Here is a 23,352-nt window from a genome sequence, read left to right on the forward strand (position 1 = left end):
AGTAGAGGACAGAGAACAACTGGACTGTCCTTTATAATGGCCACCCTAAGTCTTGTACAGCCACTGCTCTGGGATCAGGACCAACCTGCCTTCTTCCCTGCTTGGAGCAACATACTCTCCTGCTGCGAACTGGTAAAGCCTGGCAAAGGCTATCAAACACAGCCCCCAACTGCCCGTGGGGATAGAGGGGGCAAGCAGAACAGTGCTTCTCACCCCTACTACCCCATGGGCAGTGGCGAATGGTGGGGACAATCGCCTGATACCCTCTGCTTCCCAGCTGCTGCTAGCTGATCACCAGGGATTTGGGTTTTCCATTTGCTGCAGAAATAAAATAAGGATTTTATCCTTTAAAGGAGAAAAATGCAAGAAACCCTGGGTTTCCCCATGTAAACTGGCAGAGTTCTAGCCTGGTTGGGGCTGAGGGAAGTGGAAGAAGGACTATCAGAGGCAGGGGGGTCACATGCCAGGGCAGTGCACAGTGCCTGGGGAGAAAATGTGTGGCTAAGGGGCCTGGCTGAGGAGCGGGACAGAGCCAAGTGCGGGTCATTGTGGGGAGGAGGGGCAGGCTCCCTGCCACTGCACACACTCCCAGGGAGGGGCTGAGCACCAGAAGCAATGCATTGGAAGGGTATGAGGGGCAGATGTCCTCCCCTGATTTTTCATCTCACAGTGGGACAAGTGGCTGCAGCCTGGCCTGACAGGCACTGGCCAGGAGCTGCCTCTGCACACCAGTGTGTGGGACCCGGCATAGGAAGGCAAAGCAGGGTGGCGAGAACTGTTTATGCTGCCACTGCAAGCCATGCACTAGCCATGTCATGATGGCTGCCAAGATGGGGTGCCCCCTGCCTGCTGTTGAATTTGGGGAGGACTTGTGCCCCCCCCCCGATATAGCAGCATGCAGGGGGCACCTCACTGTGTTGGCATGGGGCTCATGGTGCTGGTGGCAGAAACAAGTCTTGCTGCCTCACTCTACCCTCCTGCACTGGGTCTCATCCACTGTGCCCTGTTGGAGGTGCAGAAATTGCAGGGGGTGCACATGCCCCCCCCACACACCCGACACTTTTTCTCTGGCATTGTCTATGGTTGGGAACACCCCAACCTGCGCCATACAGCCGCCATCCCCTGCCCCACACACAAACTACCTGCTCTACACGCTTGGAGGCAGGGGGGAGCATGTTGGGAGTGAGGGACACCAGCGAGGATGGGGGGGCCGTGGCTTGGGAGTCAGGGGCACTGGCATATCAAGGCTGCTCAGCAGCACAAAGCAGCAGGGGGGACAGCTGCAGCTGGACTCGTGTCTTGGTGAAGGAAGGGGGCAGGAGGAGCTCTGATTTTCCATGATAAAAAACCCAGTATCAAATATCAAAATATGTAGGTATTTAGAATTTTTTTATTATAATGATTGAGGCACTGATAGGCTTCCAAATTGCTTTAAAATTGTGTGTGTGTGTATGTGTGTGTGTGTATATATATATGTAGGTATGTGTGTATATATATGAATGTGTGTGTGTGTATTATACACACGTAAGTATGTATATGTGTGTGTGTATATTAAAAGAAATGCCACTATATATAGTGGCATTTCATTTTAATCTTGAGAAGACATGGATTTGGGGGGTTTTACTCAGAGATTTTTGGATTTTTTAACAGTGAAAACCTGGATCCCTGCTGATCACTGACAGCTTGTTCCCTTTGCTGGCAGAGAAGAGGGCAGGCTGTCTGTAATTGGGCAGGCTGCTCACTGACAGGCTCCCTTGGGAACAGGTGGGGCAAAGGAGCAACCCCCTATTGCCCCTGGCTCAAGAGTGAACTTTTGAGATAACTGTAGCTCTCTGGCCCCTACAGGATTTCATTTCTGTGGGTACTTTGTAGCACTACAAATGAACATGTAGCCTGTGAGTTCCTCACTGGAGCTGTTGCAGTAAATCTCTTAACCAACAACAGCCAAAAGGAACTGAGGTTTTGAATATAAGTGTATTGTGCCACTCATACAACTCAATTGAATTGTTTTACTTGCTCATATTTATTCCTATAGCCCTCCAGAAATCCTCCATAGCTTTAGTATTTCTTGTTTGGTCTCCAACTGGTTTGGAAATTCAAGACAATTTTGTAAAATTGTAGTAACATTAATACCTTTTTAGTATTTTATGTTATAGGAGGATACATTAGAATCAATGTTTTATTCCCTTTTGCTACAGAAAAACATATGTTGTTTGTTTTATTTTATTTAGTGCCAGTGATTTGATTATGAAAGTAGATGCCCTTCTCTCTTCATTGCCAAAAAGGGAAATGAGACAGGCTGTTCAGTTTCTCAAAGAGCATCACAGGTAAGTTTAGTCTGGATGGAGCAGAACCATGGGACAGATCTGACCCATTGAACATAAGTTTGACACACCTGCCATACATGATTTATGAAAGCATACATTTACCAGGGGCCTGCTGTAATTCATTTTCATAGCTTCAGATGCCTCTAATCAAAAACTTAGTATCTCCTGTTAACCTGATTTGTCAAGCAATAATCCTTGTCTAGCAGGGGAAAAGTTTATCCACCCCATTAGGCTTAATATTACTCAGTTGCTATTTTTACCACTGTAACAGGGAACCCTAGCCCTATTACTAAGAGGCAGAGCTGCCCCTTTAAGACCCAGGGCTACAAGAACACCAAGCACCAGGAGGGTAGGTGTTAATAGCCCAACCACCCAGGCCGGTCAGCTGACAGGAAGGGGATTGGCCTCTGGGCTCATATAAACCCCAGGGCTAAGGCTGGCAGGGGGAAGGTCTCTAGCAAGCAGCCAGGGAAAGAGAGCTCCTGCACAGCAGAAATACCCTGGAATGCTGTGGCTGCTGGCCAGACTGTTGCTGTGGTCAGTGAGGCTCTAGAAGTCTACAAGGTACCCAGAGCTGGGGGGGAGGTGTACACAAGGCTTGAGGAGCAGTTTGGGGTTTTTAAGGAGCCAGAGTGTGGCTTTATAGGACTTCTATTATGTTATAGCCCAGGGGCTCATATTTACATTATTGTTTGTCCGGTGGGCCGGGCTGAAGCTATTTGGGGAGGAGGCGGCCTCAGTGGCGCACACTACCGTGCAAAGCCCCAGCGCTAGGGGGCGCGCAGCAGCGGGGTGATTGGACCCCAGCGCCAGGAGGGTCATAGTGACAGGGTGATTGGGCCCCAGTGCCAAGTGAGGCACAGCAACAGGGTGATCGGGTCCAGCACTGGAGGGGGCACAGCAACAGGGGGCAATCAGACCCCAGCGCCAGGAGGCACAGCACCAGGTGGTGCAGAGACAGGGGGCAGACCCCAGTGCCAAGAGGCACAGCAATGGAGAGTGAGCTGACCCAACGCCCTAGGGCATAGGTTGACATTTATACCATCTGCGAGCCATGAGCCACCATGAAGGGGAGGTTTGGAGTGGTGGATAGTGACCCCTAGTGTTAAATAGGCAGCCTCCTGCCTGCGTAACATCATAATTATTGTTCCATCAAGGCATGACAAGCGAGATAGGTGGGTGGGTAGTCCAGAGACAGAGGGTCAGGCCTCTGTTAGACAGACGCAGGGATGGACCCCTGTCACAACCACTCTTAGAATTCTTTTAAGTTAAAGTTTTGTCACTGTTGACACTTGCAGCATATTGTGGTTCTGGGTGGTACTAGAGGAAACTGAAGAAAAAGTAAGATCGAAAAGATTGCTTTGTTATCCTGCTTTTAGTTTACTTTGATTTTGCATGTCATTTGGTTCTGAGGTATTGTTAAGGTACAATTTCATCTTCCATTTAGTACAGCATATATTTAATTGATAAATATTTATGGATAGACATAAGAACACTGCTAAATAGCAGCAAACAATAAATAATTAGACTGAGTCCCTGGGGAAAAAACATTGTTCCCTTATCTCATGCACAAAAATCAAGGTTAATTTATTTAAGTTTTATTATGCCAATTTTAAATTTCAACCATTGGAATAATTTGTTTCTAGAGCTTTGAAATAAACAATGATATGTGTTTCATTGTTTATTTCTAAGCAACCTTAAAATTGTTTCATTGTTTAGCTTAGGACATAGCACAAAAGGTTTATTGTGGAAAAGAAGGGGAAAAGGTGGTAATGAATATTTAGAACAAAATTAAAGGTTATATTGAAGAATTCTCAAAAGGTGGTGTAAAGCAGTTAAAATATGATAAATTAAAGCCTAAACTGTTTAGTTGTTATTTTTGAAAGTTTAACTTAGAATTTTTCACATCACTTATTAACGTTTTTTAACAGCATAGTAAAAATAGATCCTCAACAGAATGAACCATTCTATGATGTGGTTGCTATCGTTGATCCACTGACAAGAGAAGCACAGAAGATGGCACATTTATTGATTGTAAGACCATGTAGATTTCTTTATTTATATTTTAGTTGTATTTTAACTTATTTTCAACATTTTTTTATTTCGATGTGAAATAGAATCTAGCATTATCTGATAGATTGTTTTAATTTAAACTTTCAAACACGTTCAGCAATACAGAAAGTGACTGTCTAATGAAAAGGTTTATTTATGACTTTGTATCACTATTTGAATAGTTGTTCTTTAAGTGGGCAGTGCTGCCCAAGAATATCTAAGAAAAATCTTCTACTGTGTGTAGCTTGATAATCGGGGATCCTAGTTTTCTCTGATTTAAAAAAAATCTTCAATTTTCGGTTTAAAAAAGTAACCCCAAATTACATTTTTCCATGAATATATTAGTGGTGTTTCATTTTAATTACGGAAAAAATGTGGATGTTGGGTTACTTTTTTAAAATGAAAATTGGGAATTTTTTAAATCAGAGAAAACCAGGATCCCTGTTGATAATCCAGGGATAGAATAGTGTAGATATACAGCTGCTGAATTTATCTTCCTCCTTCATTAGTCACAAAATGTCTGTCCCTTACTTCAGACCCTGTATTGGCTCCCATATCAAATTTAAACTTCTCTATGTCTCCAGACTCGCTCCACCTGGGTTTTGATTCCTGCTGCATCCTGCTAGAAAAAAACTTGAAGCTGATTTCAAACCTAAATTTGTCTAGCTGCAACATTTCAGCCATGAGATCCTATTATAAATTTGTCAGCTATATTGAAGAACTCAAGATCAAAGTCTTTTTCCCTATCTAAATACTTACAGATTGTGATCAAGCCATCCCTTAACCTTCTTTTAGTTAAACTAAGGAAATAGGTTTTCACTATAAGATTTTCCAATCTTATCATCATTCTTATGGGTGTTCAGTGAATCACCTCCAGTTTATCAACACTCTTCATGAGCTATTAACCTCCAAACTGATTTCTGTTCCAGAAGAAGTTACACCATTACCAAATACAGAGGTAACATAATTCTGCTCCGACTAGATATCCTCCCATTTTCAAGCCCATAAGAATTTCATTGTGCCATTTGGCCATGGCATTGCATTGGGAGTGCATTATCTAGAATTACCTTCAAGTCCTTTTATTAGTGTCACTGTTTCCCAGGAGCAAGTGCCCTGTCTAGCAAGTATGGACTACATTCTTTATTCCTAAATGCATGGCTTTTCTGTTAGGCATATGAAAATAATTGTTTGCTTGCAGGCAGCTGACCACACGCGATGGATTGTTCTATATCAATGACACATCCTTTTAATTGTTTTTCACTCCCCTAATCTTTTGTGTTATCTGAATATTTTATCAGTGAAGATTTTATGTTTTTATGTAGGTCACTTATAAAAATGTTAAATAGGATAGGGTCATAAATTGGGCCCTACAGGAGGACAGTAGAAGTACAGCTGCTTGTTATGATTCTTTATTTATAGTTACATTTTGAGACTTGTCAAAATGCCACGTTTAATCCATGTGCGTGCAAGTGTGTGTGTCAATGTTGCATCTTCTGTGTTCTTAATTTAAACCTTGTGCGGCACTAAGTCACACGTCTTATAGACTTCTAAGGGTGAAATCCTATTTCATCTTTAATACGCTTAGTACTACTTACAGAACTTTTACACGTGCTTTGAGGGTGGGGGGGCAGCATTTCAATTGCAGTGGCTCCAAGAGTCACTCCAATTAAAGTGCTGCAGTGTCTCACGTATCAGCATCCTCACGCTTCAAAATGCCGGTGGTGGCGCTTGAACTAAAGCTCATATGATGAGCTTTAGTTCAAACACTTCCACTGCCATTTTTAAGCATAGGGATGCTGATACACGAAATGCGGGAGGCTGCTGCAGCGCTGTAATTACCACACTCCAGCAGACTCGATTCATTGAGTCTTCCCTGATGCGCTGTAATTACAGCACTTTGGAGCAGCCTCTGCACTCGTGTACAGTCACCCTGTGTGTTCTCAGGTACTCAAGTAAATGCCTTTTTTATTACTTATGTGGAGTTTAAATCCTATTTCCACCTGCTTCCATTTGCACCTACCCCACTGTTCTCTATCCATTTTGTTCAATGAATATTGAACATAAGGTACAGAAAAGCCATTAGGGGCAAGAACCAGAACCAAGAGCATGACCCTTCTGAAGCAGAGTCCATCTCACTAAGCCACATTCCCTCTGGTTTCTTCATGTGCTGGCTATATATATCTTCCCCACTTGGCTTTCTGGTGGGGCTGAGCTCCAAGAGGAGGTTGTGGGGTATGCTGTGCAGTACTTAACTCATGGTATGGTAGTTATACTAATTGCCTGGGAAGTGGGAGTTGTAGGGCCTGTTCAAAACTTGTCTGAGTGATGGACTCTTATAATCTGGAGCTTCCACTCCCTGGACAAGTCCCATCACCACTAGGATTTGGGACTAAATGGTTGGAGGATCCTCCTGTTCTTTCTCTGCTGAATTGTCACTAGTTGTGTTTTTTTGCCAGTCACACGTTTGGTAACTGACAAATAGTTTACATGATTACCCAGACAGTCCTATCTTCCACGGAACATATATGGCCATAGTGAAGCGTCTTGTTCATGCTCAGAAGGGCAAGCATAGCTGTGGATGTATAACCTTTCTACTTATCAGACCATGTTGTCAAGCCAAGCACTTGTTAAGATTCTTTTTGCTTCTAGCATAGTTAAAAACACAGTCTTTAATTGTGCCTGCCATAGAGTTTTCCTCTGTCCTTTTGCTTTCCTTACAAATATTCTACTGTCTAGCCTTTTAACTTTTATTACTGTATTTACCCAAATCCAAGAGAACTTTGAATTTAAAATGATCACCAATAACTAGATTTTGTTCATGGCAAATTTATAAATGTGTTATAATCTATCATGCATAGAATCTCATTATTAGAGGGTCATCTTAAAGCCATACCCCTACTGCTGCAGTCGGGTAAGCTCTAACAGAAGAGTCAAGTGGCCAGATTCCTACTCTTTGTTCTCTGCTACCTGTCCTCCCTACCACTTGCCCTGCTGCTGCCTGACTGCCAGTCCCCCTGGTGCCTTTATGCTCTGGTGCCTACCCCCCCGACCTATGATACTTGCCCCCACTGCCATTAGGCCCCCCTGGCACCAGCCCATGTTGTGCCAACATGTGTCACTGAGACTCATGTCCTGTAACTCTTTTTGCCATGCATTATAGGTGAATACTTAAAGGGTGGCCATCCAGTCCTTTTAGTGTTATTCAGTGGTGTATGTATGACACCAATTTGTACCCCACTTTGTGCTCATTTTTTAGAGAGCAGATCCATAAACGCTCAAGATCCTTTTCTTTTGAGTTGTCAGTAACTTGAAAAAATTTATTGATATAAAGTACCATTTCCCTTCCACTTTTGTCTATTCGATCCTTCTTACAGATGTTGTTAAAATGTAACATTCTAGTCATGCAAACTGTCATACCAGGTTTCAGTAAAATCAGCTGGTCACACTGGTGCTTGTAAATGAACACTTTTGATTTCTCTTGTTTATCACTCAGACTGGAATTTGTTTTCACCTTTGCTCTCACCATTTTTTCTTTAGTTTTGTTCTTGACATCATGGCTTTATGTTTTGAAGTGTGTGTGTGTGGCTTGAGAGAAACAAAGTGTGCACATTCACAATTTGTGGAACATTTTTGTAGCTGGTTCCTTGTTTTGTCACAACATTAATTCCTTGGCAGTATTACTATTTATGGCACAGATAACAGGTTAATCATGTCCTAAGTGTAACACCTGCCAGGGCCTGTGGAAATGAGTGAATAATAAATAGACAGTTAAGAAGAAATAGGCGGCTAGGCCAAAATTACTCAAATTTCTGTGGAATGAAGAGATTAACATAATCAATCCATCATTGACAGTAACAGCACAATTATTGGAATGTTTGCTAGATTACTATTGCAGAAATATTGATGAAAAGAGCTATGTAAGAACTAAATGATATTGTTTCTTAATGTTTTATCATAGAGATGAACACAGCAATTATTTTAAACCATTTTTTTATGACTTGAAAAATCACACTAAAGTATAGAATACTCAAGATACCCTTTGATAAAAGTTTTTGGGGCAGGTAAAATATTTTTGCCTACATAAATTAAAAAATCACTTACTGCAGATAACCTTAAATTTTTTTAAAAAAATTCTTGAACATTCTAACGAATTGGTACTCAAGCTTGATGCACAGTGAAAACATTTGCCAAGAAGGTGATTTCTCCTTATTTTCAAGGCCAAAGAAGCTTGATAGACAGCAAAACTAATTTTCCTTAATATAGAAAAATGTTGTTTTTCTACTAGGTATTGAGAGACATTGTCAACATGAAACTGAAGCTTTTTATGAATTGTAGATCTAAACTGTCAGAAGTACCTTTGAAGAGGTGAGTAATATCCTATAGCTGTTTTTAGATACATTATGTAATATGACTTGTACAAGAAGAAATTGCAAATAATACAATCTCTTTAAAAGAAAATCAGTCAAAAACATGTTTTTTCTATAGACCTGATTGCTGTTGCTGGACTAATTGTGGACCTGAGAGATGGGATTGTTAATTTAATTTGAATGCTACTGAAGCAGTCACTAACCAAAAAAGTTAAAGATTAACTAATTAAATTTGTTTAAGATTGTTACCACTAACAAAATCCCAAATTACAACAGATATATTTACATTTAAAAACTTTGATGAATTACAATATTGTTCATGATTATTCTTTCAACAGCTAATGTCAAAACACCTGGAAAAGTTTAGGAAGCTGTATGTTAACATAGTACTAAAACACATAAAATCATAGGTTGGATGGAACCTCCAAGGTCATCTGGTGCTCTTGAATGTAAGAATGTTGTTTCTAAATCATCCCTGTCAAATGCTTATCCAGATTCCTTGTAAAAACCCTCAATGAAGGTGATTTCATAACTTTCCTGGACAGTATATTCCACTACATTACTGTTTAATAATAAGTAAGATTTTCCTGAGATCTAACCTTAATTTAAAATTTAAAACCAGTTCTTCATGTCTTGCTCTTTGTTGCAAGGAAGAACACTTGTTTTTCCTCTTTTTAATGGCAGCCTTTCTGAAATTTTAAACTACTATCATGTACTCCTGTTTAATTTCCTTTTCTCAAAGCTAAACATACCTAGCTTTCTCAGCCTTTCTTTGTCTGACTTCCCTTCCAATCCCATTATCATTTTTATTACTTATCTCTGGAGCCCCTAATATCTCCACATCCCTAAAACATGGAGCCTAGAACTGCACACAATATTCAAAACAAGACCTAACCAACCTACCTACTCTGAATAGAGTAGGAGTAGAGTACGACTGTCAACTTCTGTGTCTTATATTGAAGACTCTTGTTGATGTAGCTCAAAATTACATCTGCTGGTTTTGCAACTGCATCTCATTGCTGACTCATGATTATCTGACTCACAAAAACTCCCAGATCTCTTTCAGCCCAACCATTTATTTCCCGTGTGTAGCAGGGCACTAGGGTGCCTGCTACTGATAACAGGAATATGGGCTCAGCTGCCACTCACCAGGGCAGCACAGGTGTGGGTTGCCAAGACAGCCAGTCTGGTCAGCTGACCAGAAGGGGGCAGGGCCTGGCCTATAAAATCAGCAAGGCTGAGGCCAGAGCCAGTTTCCCTCTGGCAGCCTAAGAAGCAGGAGCCTTGCTGGAGCAAACAGGGCGGGCATAGTAAGGAAGCTGGATGGCTTGAGCAGTGTTGGCATGATGATACGAGGTGGAGAGGACCCTGACAGGGTTATGAAGGAAGTTAGCCAGATTGGCTTGGAATTTACGTTATAGCCAGGGGCTTTGTATTTTCTGTTTTGTTGTGGTATATCACCGGAGGACCGGGTGAGGTTGTAGGGGTGGAGGAGGCCTCATAGGAACTCCCCAGTAGCGTGGGGGGTTCCTGGTGCTAGAGAAGGCACAGCAGTTTAGTGCTGGAGAGGGCGCTGCGTTTTGGGGTGTCCTGACCCCGGCCCAGTGTGGGCGATTATCAGGAGGAGCCTAGTGTGGGTGCAGGCAAGGCTGCTTGAGCCCCAGTGGGGTGTAAGACCCGGGAAAGGGGTCTGGGGGCCAGGTAAGGCTGAGGCCGCCTGAGCCCCAATTGGGAGAAGCCCAGTGGGCGTAAGACCCAGGAAAGGGGTCTGGAGGCCAAGGTAAGGCTGTGGCCACCTGAGCCCCAATTGGGAGAAGCCCAGTGGGTGTAAGACCCGGGAAAGGGGTCTGGGGCCAGGTAAGGCCGAGGCCGCCTGAGCCCTGATTACGGGAGTCGCAAGCAAGGCCCCAGTGCGGGCGAGCACGAGGCACAGGCCCCGGTTGGCGGGGAGCGCGAGGCAGAGGCCTCGGTGGGGACAAGAGCACTGGGAGCGCAAGGCAGGCCCCAGGGAGGGTGAGAGCACGGGAGTGCGAGGCACAGGCCCCAGGAGGGGGGCGAGCACATGGAGAAGCCCCAGGAGGGGGCGAGCATATTGAGCAGGCCCCAGTGTGGGCGGCACGAGCACGGGAGACAGGCCCAGTGTGGGCGGCGGTAGGACTTACGGGTAACCCTAAGGCTAGAGTTCACCGGGGCAACTGGACAGATCATTGGCTAAGTTACATCAAGGCACCGTGTCAAAGCAGATAGAAAAGGCAGCCTCCCCTAAACATTTTAAAACATCAAAGACATGGCGGGCAAGATCGGTGAGGGTGCATTGACACCGGCTTGACACGGTAGCCAGAGGGCGCCGGGGAGGTCACGACACCCCTAGAGGTCGTCCTGTCACATTTGTGCATTTTGTTATTTTTTTCCAAGGTATAGCAGCTTACATTTATCTTCATGGAGTTTCATTCTGTTGCCTGTAGCCAAATTCTACAATCTATTAAAATCCTTTTGAATTCTGCTCCTTCTTCTAGTTGCCTATTCTGCCAGTTTCTTCAGCACCTTGGGATGAGTTTTATGAGGACTTTAGATTCATTCAAATTACTCAAGAACTTTTTGATGCTCTCTCTAGTTATCATGACTCCTAGCCTTTCCCCTTCTTTGTCTATGTTATTTTTTTTGGCTGTCTGGTTACTGTTTCACTTTTTTTGTGAAGAGTGAAGCACAGTAGTTGCTGAGCAGCTCTCCCTTCTTTGCATCTTCCATTAATAGCCTATTGTATTGGAGGTTTTTTTGCTTTGACTTTATTCAGCAACAAAGAAACCAGATCATTGTACCAAAATAATTAAATCATTTGTTACAATATTTTGAATTCCCTGGAATTGTTTTGTGCATTATTTCAGGCATAAAATAGGTTCTGTGCAGGAAATTAATCATTATAGGGCTTCATACTTACTAGGATCATTTGAATTTGCTTACATATATAGAATGGTCTAATTTTTCTGCCTCCTGTCTAGTTTTCTGCCTTGTTTTAGTTGTATTCTGAAGTTGATGGATGTGTAATACATTTAGTTTGTACTAACGGTCAAAAGCATATGTTTGGTAAAGGTGAGTGCCTCCCTCACTTGAGTTCAAACTCATAAATACTTTCATACAGTGTGTGTGTGTGTGTGTGTGTGAGAGAGAGAGAGAGAGAGATAAAGAATATTAATTTTGTGTCTGTTTTTATTTAGAAACATCCAGTTTCTGTAAATATTATCAAAGTAACTCCTCTCATGCATTAATATAATGAAAAATGAGTTACTTTGTACTGTTAACAAGTTCAGTGTCTGAGGACGAAGATAGATAAGTTGGAAGAATATTAATACTTTTATTTGACAGTGCTTTATTCTATACCAGTATTTGTGTGGAACATAGTTTCATCCATTGTGCGTTTGTAACTTTCATTACATCAGTCTGCTATTAATACTGCTTGATGATGTTTCATGTTAATTTACATAATGGTAATTGCCATTCTCTTTGCTTCTAGATGATCAAATATTAGTGGCTGTATCAAGTTCAGCCACTAATATTTTTGTGTAAATATCAGCACTGATATTTATTTGCATATCAGTACTACATACCTCCTCATAAAGCAGAATAAAGAAAAAAAGCTTTTTTTCAGAGCCTTACCTGCCATGCATCAGCTCACCTGGGACAGAATGTTCTGGCTGCATCACATCTTGCTGCTTGTCTAACAGCTGCTTCCAGTTCAGCAGTGTTAGTGTTAAAGTGTTAAATTTCTACCTTTTACCCTTGCAGCAAGGCAGGGTGAGTGACACTGTCAGTGGAATCCTACCCCTGTTTCATGTGGCCAGAAGGTTCCATGTGGCCTAGGGCTTCTCATGGCAGACTCAACTGCCTGTACACAAATGCCAGGAGCTTGGGTAACACACAAGAGGAGCTGGCCCTTTTCCTGACGAACAATGATTATGATCTCATAGGGATAATGGAGACCTGGTGGGACTCGTCCTACAACTGGTTGGTAGGTATAGAATGCTCTACCCTCTACAGGAGAGATCATGTTGAAAAGAGGGGTGGGGGTCTAGCTCTCTATGTCAAGGAGCAGTATAATTCCCTTCAAACTCAAGTCATTAACCATGGAGGGTGCCTTGAGACCCTCTGGTTAAAATACAGGGGGGAGCATGGGGAAGGGAATATACTTGTAGGAGTCTATTACAGACCTCCTAACCAAGAAGTACTGGATCTTGAATTCAGTAGGGAACTGGCCACGCCCACATGTTCCTGATGTATGATCATCATGGGGGACTTCAACCTCCCTGACATCTTGTGGGATGAGTACACGACCAGGTCTAACCAGTCGTGTAGCTTCCTCGCCTGCATTGATGACCTGTACCTAATGCAAGGGGTCTACAGGTCAGTTAGGGGAGAGGCACTGCTGGATATGGTTCTGGCTAAAGGTGATGATCTGGGGATCGAGGGCAAACTTGGTGACAGTGACCATGATCTGATTACTTTCTGTGTCCAACATAGGGTAGGCAAATCCCTTAGTAAAACAGAAATCCTCAACTTTGGGAAGGCTGACTTCCAGAAACTCAGGAGACTGGTCAGTCAGGCACTAAAGGACCGTGGCCCCACATTTGTGTACCTTGTGAACGGGAGTCCATGAGGAATGGTTGTTCCTAAAGAACTCAATCCTCAGTGTGCAAGGGAAGTCCATGCCATCCTGCAGGAAATGCAGTCAGAGGGCAGGGAAGCTCCCTTGATTCAACAGGGAACTTCTGGGTCTCCTGAAAGAAAAAAGAGAAGCCTATACCAGATGGAAAACTGGAATCGTCATCAAGGAGGACAACTCAGCACTAGCCCATACCTGTAGGGAGTGGTCCAGAAAAGCCAAGGGAGCGACCGAACTCAAAGCCAGGCTAGCCACCGGAATCAAGGATAACAAAAAGTCGTTCTACAGATATGTGTGGAATTGGAGGATAAACAAAAGCAACATTGGCCCCTTGCAAGATCAAATGAGGCAGCTGACATCTGATGCCCAAGAAAGGGCCAGTTTCCTAAACAATTACTTTGCATCAGTTTTCCACCTGCCCACGGGGGTCACACTGTCAGACAGGATGCAAAGCAACCAAGACTCAGGAGATGGGCCCACAATTGACGTAGACCAAGTGAGAGAACATGTGGAGAGGCTTGACTTCCATTAGTCCATGGGCCCAGACGGATTACACCCCAGAGTCTTAAAAGAGCTGGAAGACATCATAGCATGCCCTATGGCCAAGATATTTCAATGCTCATGGTGCCTGGGTGATGTATCAGAAAACTGGAAAAGAGCCAACATGGTCCCAGTCTTCAAGAAAGGGAAGAAAGAATGTCCAGGGAATTACAGATCTATCAGTCTGACATCCATCCCTAGAAAAATCTTGGAGAAAATTGTCAAAGGATCCATCTGCAATAGGCTAACAGAAGGCAACCTGCTGAATGCCAGCCAACATGGTTTTATTACTGGAAGGTCATGTCAACCAACCTCCAAAGGCTGGGAAACTGGCTTCAGGTTTGGACCTAAAAGACACTAGTTGATGGGAACAAATCAATGAGTCCCCCAGGGCTCAGTGTTCAGGCCAGTACTCTTCAATATCTTCATTAATAACCTGGATTTGGGCATCAGATGCAGACAAAGTTCGCAGATTACACTAAACTATGGGGGAAGACGGTCACACTGGAGAACAGGCTGGAGATACAGCCAACCTAGACACACTTGCAAAGTGGGCGGACCAAAACCTGATGTCATTCAGTGTAGAGGAATGCAGGGTACTCCACTTCGGGAGGAAAAACGCAGCATCATACTTATAGGCTTGGCAGTGCTACGCTTGCTAGGGATTTGGGGGTCTTGATTGACCACAAGATGAACATGAGCACCCAATACGATGCCATGGCCAAGCAAACTAATTTTGACATGCATCTACTGATGCATTTTGAGGAAAACCAGGGACATCATCCTCCCACTTTACTTGGCCTTAGTGAGGCCGCAGCTGGAGTACTGCATCCAGTTTTGGGCTTCCCACTTCAGGAGGGATGTGGATAAGCTCAAGAGAGTCCAGAGGAGAGCCACCCATATGATCAAAGGCCAAGAAAGCAAACCTTATGAGGAGAAGCTGAGGGACATGGGTTTCTTCAGCCTGGTGAAGAGAAGGCTCACAGCATGGAGCCTTCTGTGTCCTCACTTAAGACATGCACACCAAATTTTGTTGGGTAATTTTCAGAGAAAGGTATATGTATGCAAATAAATACATTGTCTATCTATTGCATTTAATTTGATGTTTCTTAATTGCTTTTATAAAAGAGCATATTTTAATATTATTGAAATAGCAGCACACACAACCTAATTTTTTTATTTTCAGCTTGCTTTTACAGAGTCATTTCTGCACAAATTGCCAGTGTTAATTCTGATGAACTATTACGTTTTGTTCTGGGAAGAAATAAAACTTTGCAATGAAATCAGCTCTTTATTTTGCAAACCAGAATTGTCTAGTCAAGACTCCAAGTTCTTGGCTAGTTCCATCCTAATTCCCTGTCATGTTTCTTCAAAATTAACTTAGTACTGGCTAGCTAGTTTTCCGTGTCCTTGTTAATCTTCTAAAATATTAGTTGTATGATAGATTGAGCCATCAAGGCATAATCTTAGCAGTTCACTAATCTAATGAAGGGAGATATCTCTCATTTTCTTTATTTCCCCACCCCCCCCGTTGGAGCTATTGGCAAAAGTCTCTTTCTTCTCCTCTTCTTCCATCAGGTGTTGCTGCTACTTTACTTAGTGGCGGGAACTCTGGGAGACCAAGAAAACTCCATATGCAGACTGTCTCCTGTTGTTCACACTTCAGATTCTTTCTCTTTGTCCTCACCTGTATCAGTCAGTGAGAATACAGAAGGAGGTATCTTCACTCTCCCCAGACAGAATAAGTAAAATAGAAGCGTTTGTCAAATGTTTGTTAGCCCATGTGAGTAGGGATAATATTACATGAGCGCGTTTCACAAGAACATGGAACTGCCATGCCTGCAAGCACTATTGATTTCGTAAATGGATTCCAGACATTCATTGTATTTTACCACATTTGTACAAGAACTTCACAATACTTAAAGCTCAGCTTCTGTAGTGTATAAGGTGTAATTTTTTTAATATTATTATTTCCAACAGCTTTTATCGTTTTGTTTTGGAGCCAGAGCTGACTTCCGGGGCCAGCAACCTGTTTCCTTCTGAGCCTGTGGCAAAATTCCTAGAAATGCCAGAATCACCTCTGTTGACTTTAAATATGATCACTCCTGAAAGCTGGTTGGTTGAAGCAGTAAACAGTTCCTATGATCTTGATAACATTCACTTAGAGGATGTAAGTAGTAATTTTTGAGCACCTGTGAAAATCATACTGGAGCATATAAACAGAAACCTTCTCTAATGATTTTTTCATAAAATGCTTAATATTCAATCTAGCAAATAGTTTGGTTAACTTTTCCCCCATTTAAATTCTTAACTTCTTTCAAAAACCTTTCTGCAATTTTCCCTCCTTTAAAATAATTAATTAAAGCCTTAATAATTGAAGTAATGAGTTATAGAAGAAAACCAAAAAAAACTTATGCTTGGAGCATGAAATATAATACAAGCAGTTAATGGATGTCTTGGAGCACTAGCATATTTATGAAAGTGCACATTTTCTTGGAGTAAAACTTCAACAATGAAGTAGGCATTCCATATGTTCTTGATGTTTCATCTCTTTTTTCCAATTATATGTATGTCATCTGGCAGTAACTATCTTTCTCTCTGGCATCATTATTGTGTCATATTGCAATTTTATCTTTAACAGTTTATCTCTGAGGTTATAACATACTTTCAGAGTGTGGACCACATTAATTGAGAGCAAAAATATTATACACGCCCTCTCCTAACTGCTTCTAGTTATAGTTGTTTTGTGGATCATCATGTTAACAATCACTGAATTGAATCTGTATTATTTGTACATTTTGTTAATGGACATGGATAATATTTAATTTAGTTCTCATTTCCATTTAAATTTTCCTTATGCCATGGGGCTCTGAGCATGCACTTATACTTACTCAGAAGAGTAGTTCAGTATCAGCTGGAGCAGTGATTCTCAACCAGGGTGCCATGGTACCCTGTTAACACTGTAAGGTATACATATACACTGTAAGCTTAATACAAGGTATACCACAAAATAAATTTAGAGATTTCCAGAAGCATTACAAACATTCTTATCTGATGTGGTCTTTTTGTGTTCTTTGCCACGAAAGAATGGATCTATTATTTTTCTGTAGATAAAATAACACAGAAAAACTAAGAGCTGGTATTTTCCATGAGGTGCCTTGAGTCTAAAATGACTTAGAACTACTGAACTAGAGCTTTTTGTCCAGCAGTTTTATCATGCGTTTTTTTCAAAATAAGGTGTAAAATATGGAAATTATTATTTTTAAGCTATATTTTTAAGTTGCATGCTTTTGAGTTTTAATACTGTAAGATTCTTTTGTAAGTATTGCTTATAGCAACCCATTTCGAAACTTACGTTAGAATTACTACTACATTTATCATAAGACAGGTGAAAAGAAGTAAAAGCTTTATCCTACTTTGCCAGAGTTCCCTTTTTAATGGAAAGACCAATCAGCCTCAGTAATAATTAAATTAAGATCTATGAAATTTTTAGACGCTTTGCCACTGAGTGCAAATGATCTATGTTATGATAGCATCTAGATACATTTGTCTCCTACCCTAGGTAGTAGGGTATTAGCACTTATAAGAAATATAGTAGGGAAAAAAGAAGTAGCTGAATTTCAAGTAAATATTTTTTTCAGTAGATAGAATTACTATTTAGGCCCTTCAAAACTTTTTTTTTTTTTTAATTTCTTAGTACTAAATTAGAAATCCACATATGTACACAAGGGCATATTGAACTGGAAAAAAAAGTTCCTAGTTAAGAATTAAGTTCTTGTTCTTGTTTCAGTTTTATGAATTGGTTTTAATCCCGAATTTTAATATCTTATTTGTGTTTGAAAATGCTAAAAATGGAATACTTCATGGTTCATGGAATTTGAAGCTGAAGTTATTTAGTATTCAAAGTTGCATCTATTCTGATGGCTTATATTAAATGATCTAATATTGTCAGCCTATTTCTAGCTGTCTTCGTTTAAAAAGAAGCCACAAACATGCATTTACAGTTAGCACTCTTGCTGGCAATAGCAATAAAAGGACCAGAGATTCTTGTTCCTGGAAAACTAAATACTTTTTCATTCCTAGAAGTAGATGGTCTATAACAGTTTTTAATAGAAATGAGAGAGCTTGGATCACCAGCGGAATCATTCTGATTTTGCTTAGCACAGTAAATTGAATGTCCACCTAATGAGTAATGTTCTGGGTCTTATTTATAGGCTATTATTATTTATTTGATGTTATTCTCTCTCTCTCTCTCTCTCTCTCTCTCTCTCTCTCTCTCTCCTCTTTGTGTGTGTGTGTGTGTGTATACACACACAGATAAACATATAGATATATTTATATAGAGAAAGAGAATATATATTTAAATAACATGTGCTTTTATCTCCAGCAGTTTTATTTTGCTGTGTCCACTATGTGTACAACCATGGGACTTTATTCTACAAACTTATTGATCCATTGATTTTAATGAACAATAAATGTACTCAAAATGGTAACAAGGAAAGATTTACATCTACCTAAGCTTTTCATATTGAAGGTATATTGTGAACAAGATGATGATGATGATGATTACTAGGGCTGTGCAAAGCTTCTGCCCAATTCAGGGACCAAATCTCTGAATCCAAATCAAATTGGGAGACCAATTAAAAGCTCTGAATTGATTCAAACCACCCGAATCAATTTGGAAAAAGATTCAGAAAAGATTTGGCGAATCGGCCTCCAGCTGGTAAATATGTTAGGGAGCGGGGAGGGAAAGGGTATCGGGGGGGAGGGATTGGGGCTGGAACAAGCTGTCCAGCCTGGGCAGAGGGCATGGGACTCGGGGAGGGAGGCAGGGGGTGCAAGATGTGGGTGCGGCAGCACTCGGAGTGGGGGCTATGCCCTGCTGCCACTTGCCCAGCTGGGGTGGCGGGGGGCAGGATGCAGGCACAGATTGCTCCGGGCAGAAGGGGCAAGTGGCAGCATGGCATAGCCCCTGCTCCCAGCACTGCCATACCCATATCCTGTGCTCTCCTGCACTGGCTGGCAAGCGACAGCAACGCCCACCCTCCGCCGTACCAGCTGGCAAGCGGCATCAGTGCAGAATCCCTGCTCCTAGCACTGATGTGGGCATGGCAGCATTGGGAGTGGGAGCTATGACCCGCTGCTGCTTGCCCACCTGGCATGAGGGGTGGTGCGATGCAGGCATAGCTTGCTCCGGGCAGAAGGGGGCAAGTGGCAGCAGGGCATAGCCCCTGCTACCAGCGCTGCTGTGACCACATCAGCACTGGGAACAGGGACTCCGCTCTGGAGTCACTTGCCAGCTGGCAAAGAGGGGTGCAGTATGTGGGTGCAGTAGTGCTGGGAGTGGGGGTTATGCCTTGTTGTCTCTTGCCCCATCCGCCCGGAGCAAGCCACACCCGCATCCCACCCTGGCTGGACAAGCAGGAGCAAGGCAGAACCCTCGCTCCAAGCACTGCCATGCCTACATCCCACACCCCTGCCCACCCCCCCCGCCCCAGCTGGGAAACTTGTCCCAGCCCCAGTCCTTCCCTCCTCCTTATATATGCTCCTTCCCAACCCCAGCAGACTTACCAGGTGGAGGCAGTTATGTCAGCTGCCTGTTTAGTCTATGGCTGAATCTCCTGAAGTGGTGCCAAATCTTTTGTATCTGATTCAGCCAAATCAAATCGGGACAGTAATTTGAATCTCTGAATTGAATCACTGTCCTCTGAATTGGCCGAATCTGAATCCGAAGCAAATATTTATCGCTCTGCACAGGCCTAATGGTTACGATTACATTATATTTGCTTCATTTTAAGAGATTAAAATGCCAGATATTGTAGTGATAAAATATTGATTTCCACAGATAGAAGGAATTGTTACAGCAGAATATGAACTGGAATATCTATTACTTGAAGGACATTGCTTTGATATGACTATGGGACAACCTCCTCAGGGCTTACAGTTCACACTAGGCATGAAGAGTAATCCTGTTATGGTTGATACCATAGTGATGGCCAACTTGGTATGTATTACCTAAGAAAAAATATTTGCCTTATCTGAACAGTTTATTCTCCTTTTTCATGAAATGTCTTCATCAGATTCTTATTCTTTGTGCCTTTATTCTCTACTTCGTAAAACCAAGACTACTAAAAGAAGTTATTATACTTTGTGTTTTTTGCCTTGATATGTGTACTGAATAATACAGAGATGATGTCTATAACAATTCAGACCTGAGGAAGGGTACCTGATGCCTAGAAGTATGTCCAATAGCTCTTCCAAGTGTACAGTTGGTTCAATAGAAGTTATCACAAAAAGCCATGTCCCTATAAAAACTCACACACATCTTGCTCTCTCAGCTTGTTTTTCTTTTTTTATTAGTCCTGGAACCTTTTTGGTTTTTCTTAGTAGGCTGTTAAATTGTATTCAGTGGTAAATTTGTTAATTTGGTGATCTATGGTATAAATGTATATGTAGACAATTTCTTAAAGGAGGAAAGGAAACTACTTATGAGTAACTAGAATTCTTTGAGATGTATTGTCCACATTCACATTTACATCTTCTCCTCCTTGTTCTCTCCTCTGCAGCTGAGAGGGAACTGAAAAACAGAATGTGCAAACTTCCCTTTTAACTATAGAGTAAGAGGGAGAGAAGGGCAGGGATGGCTGTAGTGCAGTCTGTGGAAACTACCAAGGCAAAAAGTGTCCAGTCAAATATCAAGTCATTTAGAGTCTCATCTACTAATGCTCCTTCACTTTCAGGGGCCTACTTCCTCTGGGTTTCACAGTGTATTAGATATTCCCCATTATTCCATATTAGGAGTTGAGCTAGATAGGAAATTTCTTTCTAACTGAAAATTTCTTCAAAGAATCTTCCAAACCTGGAAACTTACACATTTGTTACAGTGTTCTGTTACAGTTGTTATAATTACACCATGCTGTTCCTGTTTTCTTGAGAGTAGTCACTAATAACGTATTCACTAGAGAGCATGAAAGGAGGTTGAGGGAGAAGAGGAGAACTGAAGTGAAAATTATGTTTGGTAATTGGATTATTTACCTGTGATATCAGAGGAAATGGAAAGAGGTAACCTTTTAAGTGTTGTTTTTGAAAAATGTAACTCTATATCAGTAGGGTACAAAAAGACCAACTTGCTTCTGCTACACTGCATAATGTTATGCCATGTTCTTATTAGAGTTTCTTCATATCCAGGTAAGTACAAATGTCCTTATCACTAGGAAATATGAATCTGAACATACAGGGAGGAAGCACTTGATGGCATTATTGTAATATTGGTTTCAGGACCAATATTCTAGTAGGCAACAGATAGTAACCTTGACTATGGGACTGATTGCTAGATGGTCCATGTTTACATATGAAGGAGAATGCTTTTAAATTTTGGTAGAACCAGACTGCTAGAATTTTCTCTTGCATTACAGGGATATTTCCAGCTGAAAGCAAATCCAGGTGCTTGGACACTGAGATTACGCAAAGGAAGATCTGATGATGTCTACCACATACTTTAGTAAGGAGCAATCTGTCTTTATTCAAACACAATTATAACTTATAATTATTATCTGTTTTTATAATACACTTTGTTAAGAAAAGCATGTGTTATAGTAAAACAAAAATGATACATAGAATAAGAACAAGGACCTACTGATAATAAAGTTAATGGTAGAATTTAAAGCTGAATAGTGAATGTAGTGAAAATGAAATGTGAGCATGAGAAATTTAATAGACAGAGCCTCTCAGTAAGTCTCCTATCCTGGAGGCTTTTTTCCATATAATAGTGCAAAGAGTGTAAAGGTTTGTAGGACAGATGCAGAATGAGGCAATGTTTTGTAAAGACTTAAAATTTTCCATTAGACTGATCATGAATTGCATTTGTAAATTGGGAACGAGTAGAGATTAAATAGGGACTGAGAATGATATAGCCAGTCCCTGTTTAACACATTACTGTATTTGTTAGGGCTCCACAAAGCTTCGGTCGCTGATTTGATTTGGCAGCCAAATCTACAAATCTGAATTGAATCAGGAAACCCTTTAATCTCTCCGAATCGAATCAGAACCCTCCAAATCAATTTGGAGAGATTCGATGATTCAGACATAGACACAGCTTTAAATGTTTTCTCTATATACCTCAAGGTATCAGGCGGCTCATGAATGCCGAGATGGTGGGGTGGATGGAGTGTCCCACGGGAGCGCAAGGGGGTCCCCAGCACACTAGGTAGCAGACCTGAAAGTGGACCAGAAGCACTTCCAGTCCACTTCTGGGTCCTCTGCGGAGTGCATGGGGGACTCTGCCCCCCAGCTCAGTGGCAGACCCGGAAGTGGACTGGAAGTACTTCCAATCCACTTCTGGGTCCACCACCGAGCGTATGGGGGGGCCCTCGCATGCTCCTGTGGGATGCACCATCCACTCCACCATTTCAGCATTCATGAACTGTGCCTGGTACCTCAAGGTTGTAGAAAAAAACATTTAAAGCTGTGTCTATGGCCGAATCACCGATTCTCTGAATCAGCATCGTATCTTCAGATTCGGCCAAATTGAATCAGGGACAGAGACCCGAATCAGAGAATCAATTCACTGTCCCCCAAATCGACCTGAATCTGAATGGAATATGGCCCATTTTGCACACCCATAGTATGTGTGATATTCTAGTATCATTAGACTCTATTTCTTTATTTATGTTAAGCTTTTTGATGAGTATCTTTTCCATTAATGCTGCATCCTGATTTTTCTTTTCTGACAAAAATGCCAGACTTATACTATGTTGCAGGACCAGGCAATAACTACTGAGGGATGAAAACTGAGTTTTTCCTTCCTTTCATATTGATTTGGTGTTTCGTTCTGCTTCACTTTTTTCTGTATCATCTGCTCCAGTGTGGCTTTCAGATCTGTTGCTGAGACTTACAGATTACCTTGTCTGGAAGCTTCATGTTTCTGCTAGCTGGTTTACTTGTTTGTCCTTCTGTTGTCTTCAGAAAATGAAGGGAGGTTGCAACTGCAGAGATCAAGGCCACAAATAGATCAAGGTGGGGAGTAGAACAGCTAGGCAGAGCCCCTCACCCATTCCTCCAACCTGGCAGTCCCTGATCTGATGAACCATGGGAAACATTGTCTTGCTGTTTTCCTGACCCTGACTTCTGTCCCCATGGCATTTAAGGACCTGGGTGGCACATGTGGCATTTAAAGATTTTGGGTGCAGGAAAGCCTACCTAAACCCAGTTTCCAGCCCTGTTAGCTTTGAGATTGCTGCCTTTGTCACTCAGTACACGTGGCAAGAGTAAGCCAGTGGGGCTGGGGAAGAGGGTTTGGGAAGAATGTTCCTGGGTCCAGTACCTGGCCCCCACCATCACTACCTTAGTTCCTCTTGCAAAACAATCTTCCAGGTGCTGACCTAGAAGATCTTTCCCAGAGGGGACACAT

At 42.0% G+C, this 23,352-nt stretch overlaps 1 protein-coding gene across 2 annotated transcripts in view; it reads left to right on the forward strand.

Annotated features, from left to right (window-relative positions):
• The window catches only part of UGGT2 (UDP-glucose glycoprotein glucosyltransferase 2), a 241,848-nt gene that overhangs the window by 162,463 nt on the left and 56,033 nt on the right, over positions 1-23,352 (forward strand). For both annotated transcript variants that reach the window (XR_016438638.1, XM_090023359.1), the window contains exons 24-29: positions 2,232-2,327; positions 4,259-4,361; positions 8,665-8,744; positions 15,924-16,113; positions 19,789-19,947; positions 21,359-21,444. Coding sequence is in view for 1 of the 2 variants with exons in the window: in XM_090023359.1 (XP_089879485.1) it covers positions 2,232-2,327; positions 4,259-4,361; positions 8,665-8,744; positions 15,924-16,113; positions 19,789-19,947; positions 21,359-21,444 (714 nt within the window). In the remaining variant the exon portion in view is untranslated. The remainder of the gene's footprint in view (positions 1-2,231; positions 2,328-4,258; positions 4,362-8,664; positions 8,745-15,923; positions 16,114-19,788; positions 19,948-21,358; positions 21,445-23,352) is intronic.

Source organism: Crocodylus siamensis, chromosome 1 (genome assembly GCF_052110815.1).
Source record: "Crocodylus siamensis isolate JL-2025a chromosome 1, ASM5211081v1, whole genome shotgun sequence".
In the NCBI taxonomy this organism is placed as follows: Eukaryota; Metazoa; Chordata; order Crocodylia; family Crocodylidae; genus Crocodylus; species Crocodylus siamensis.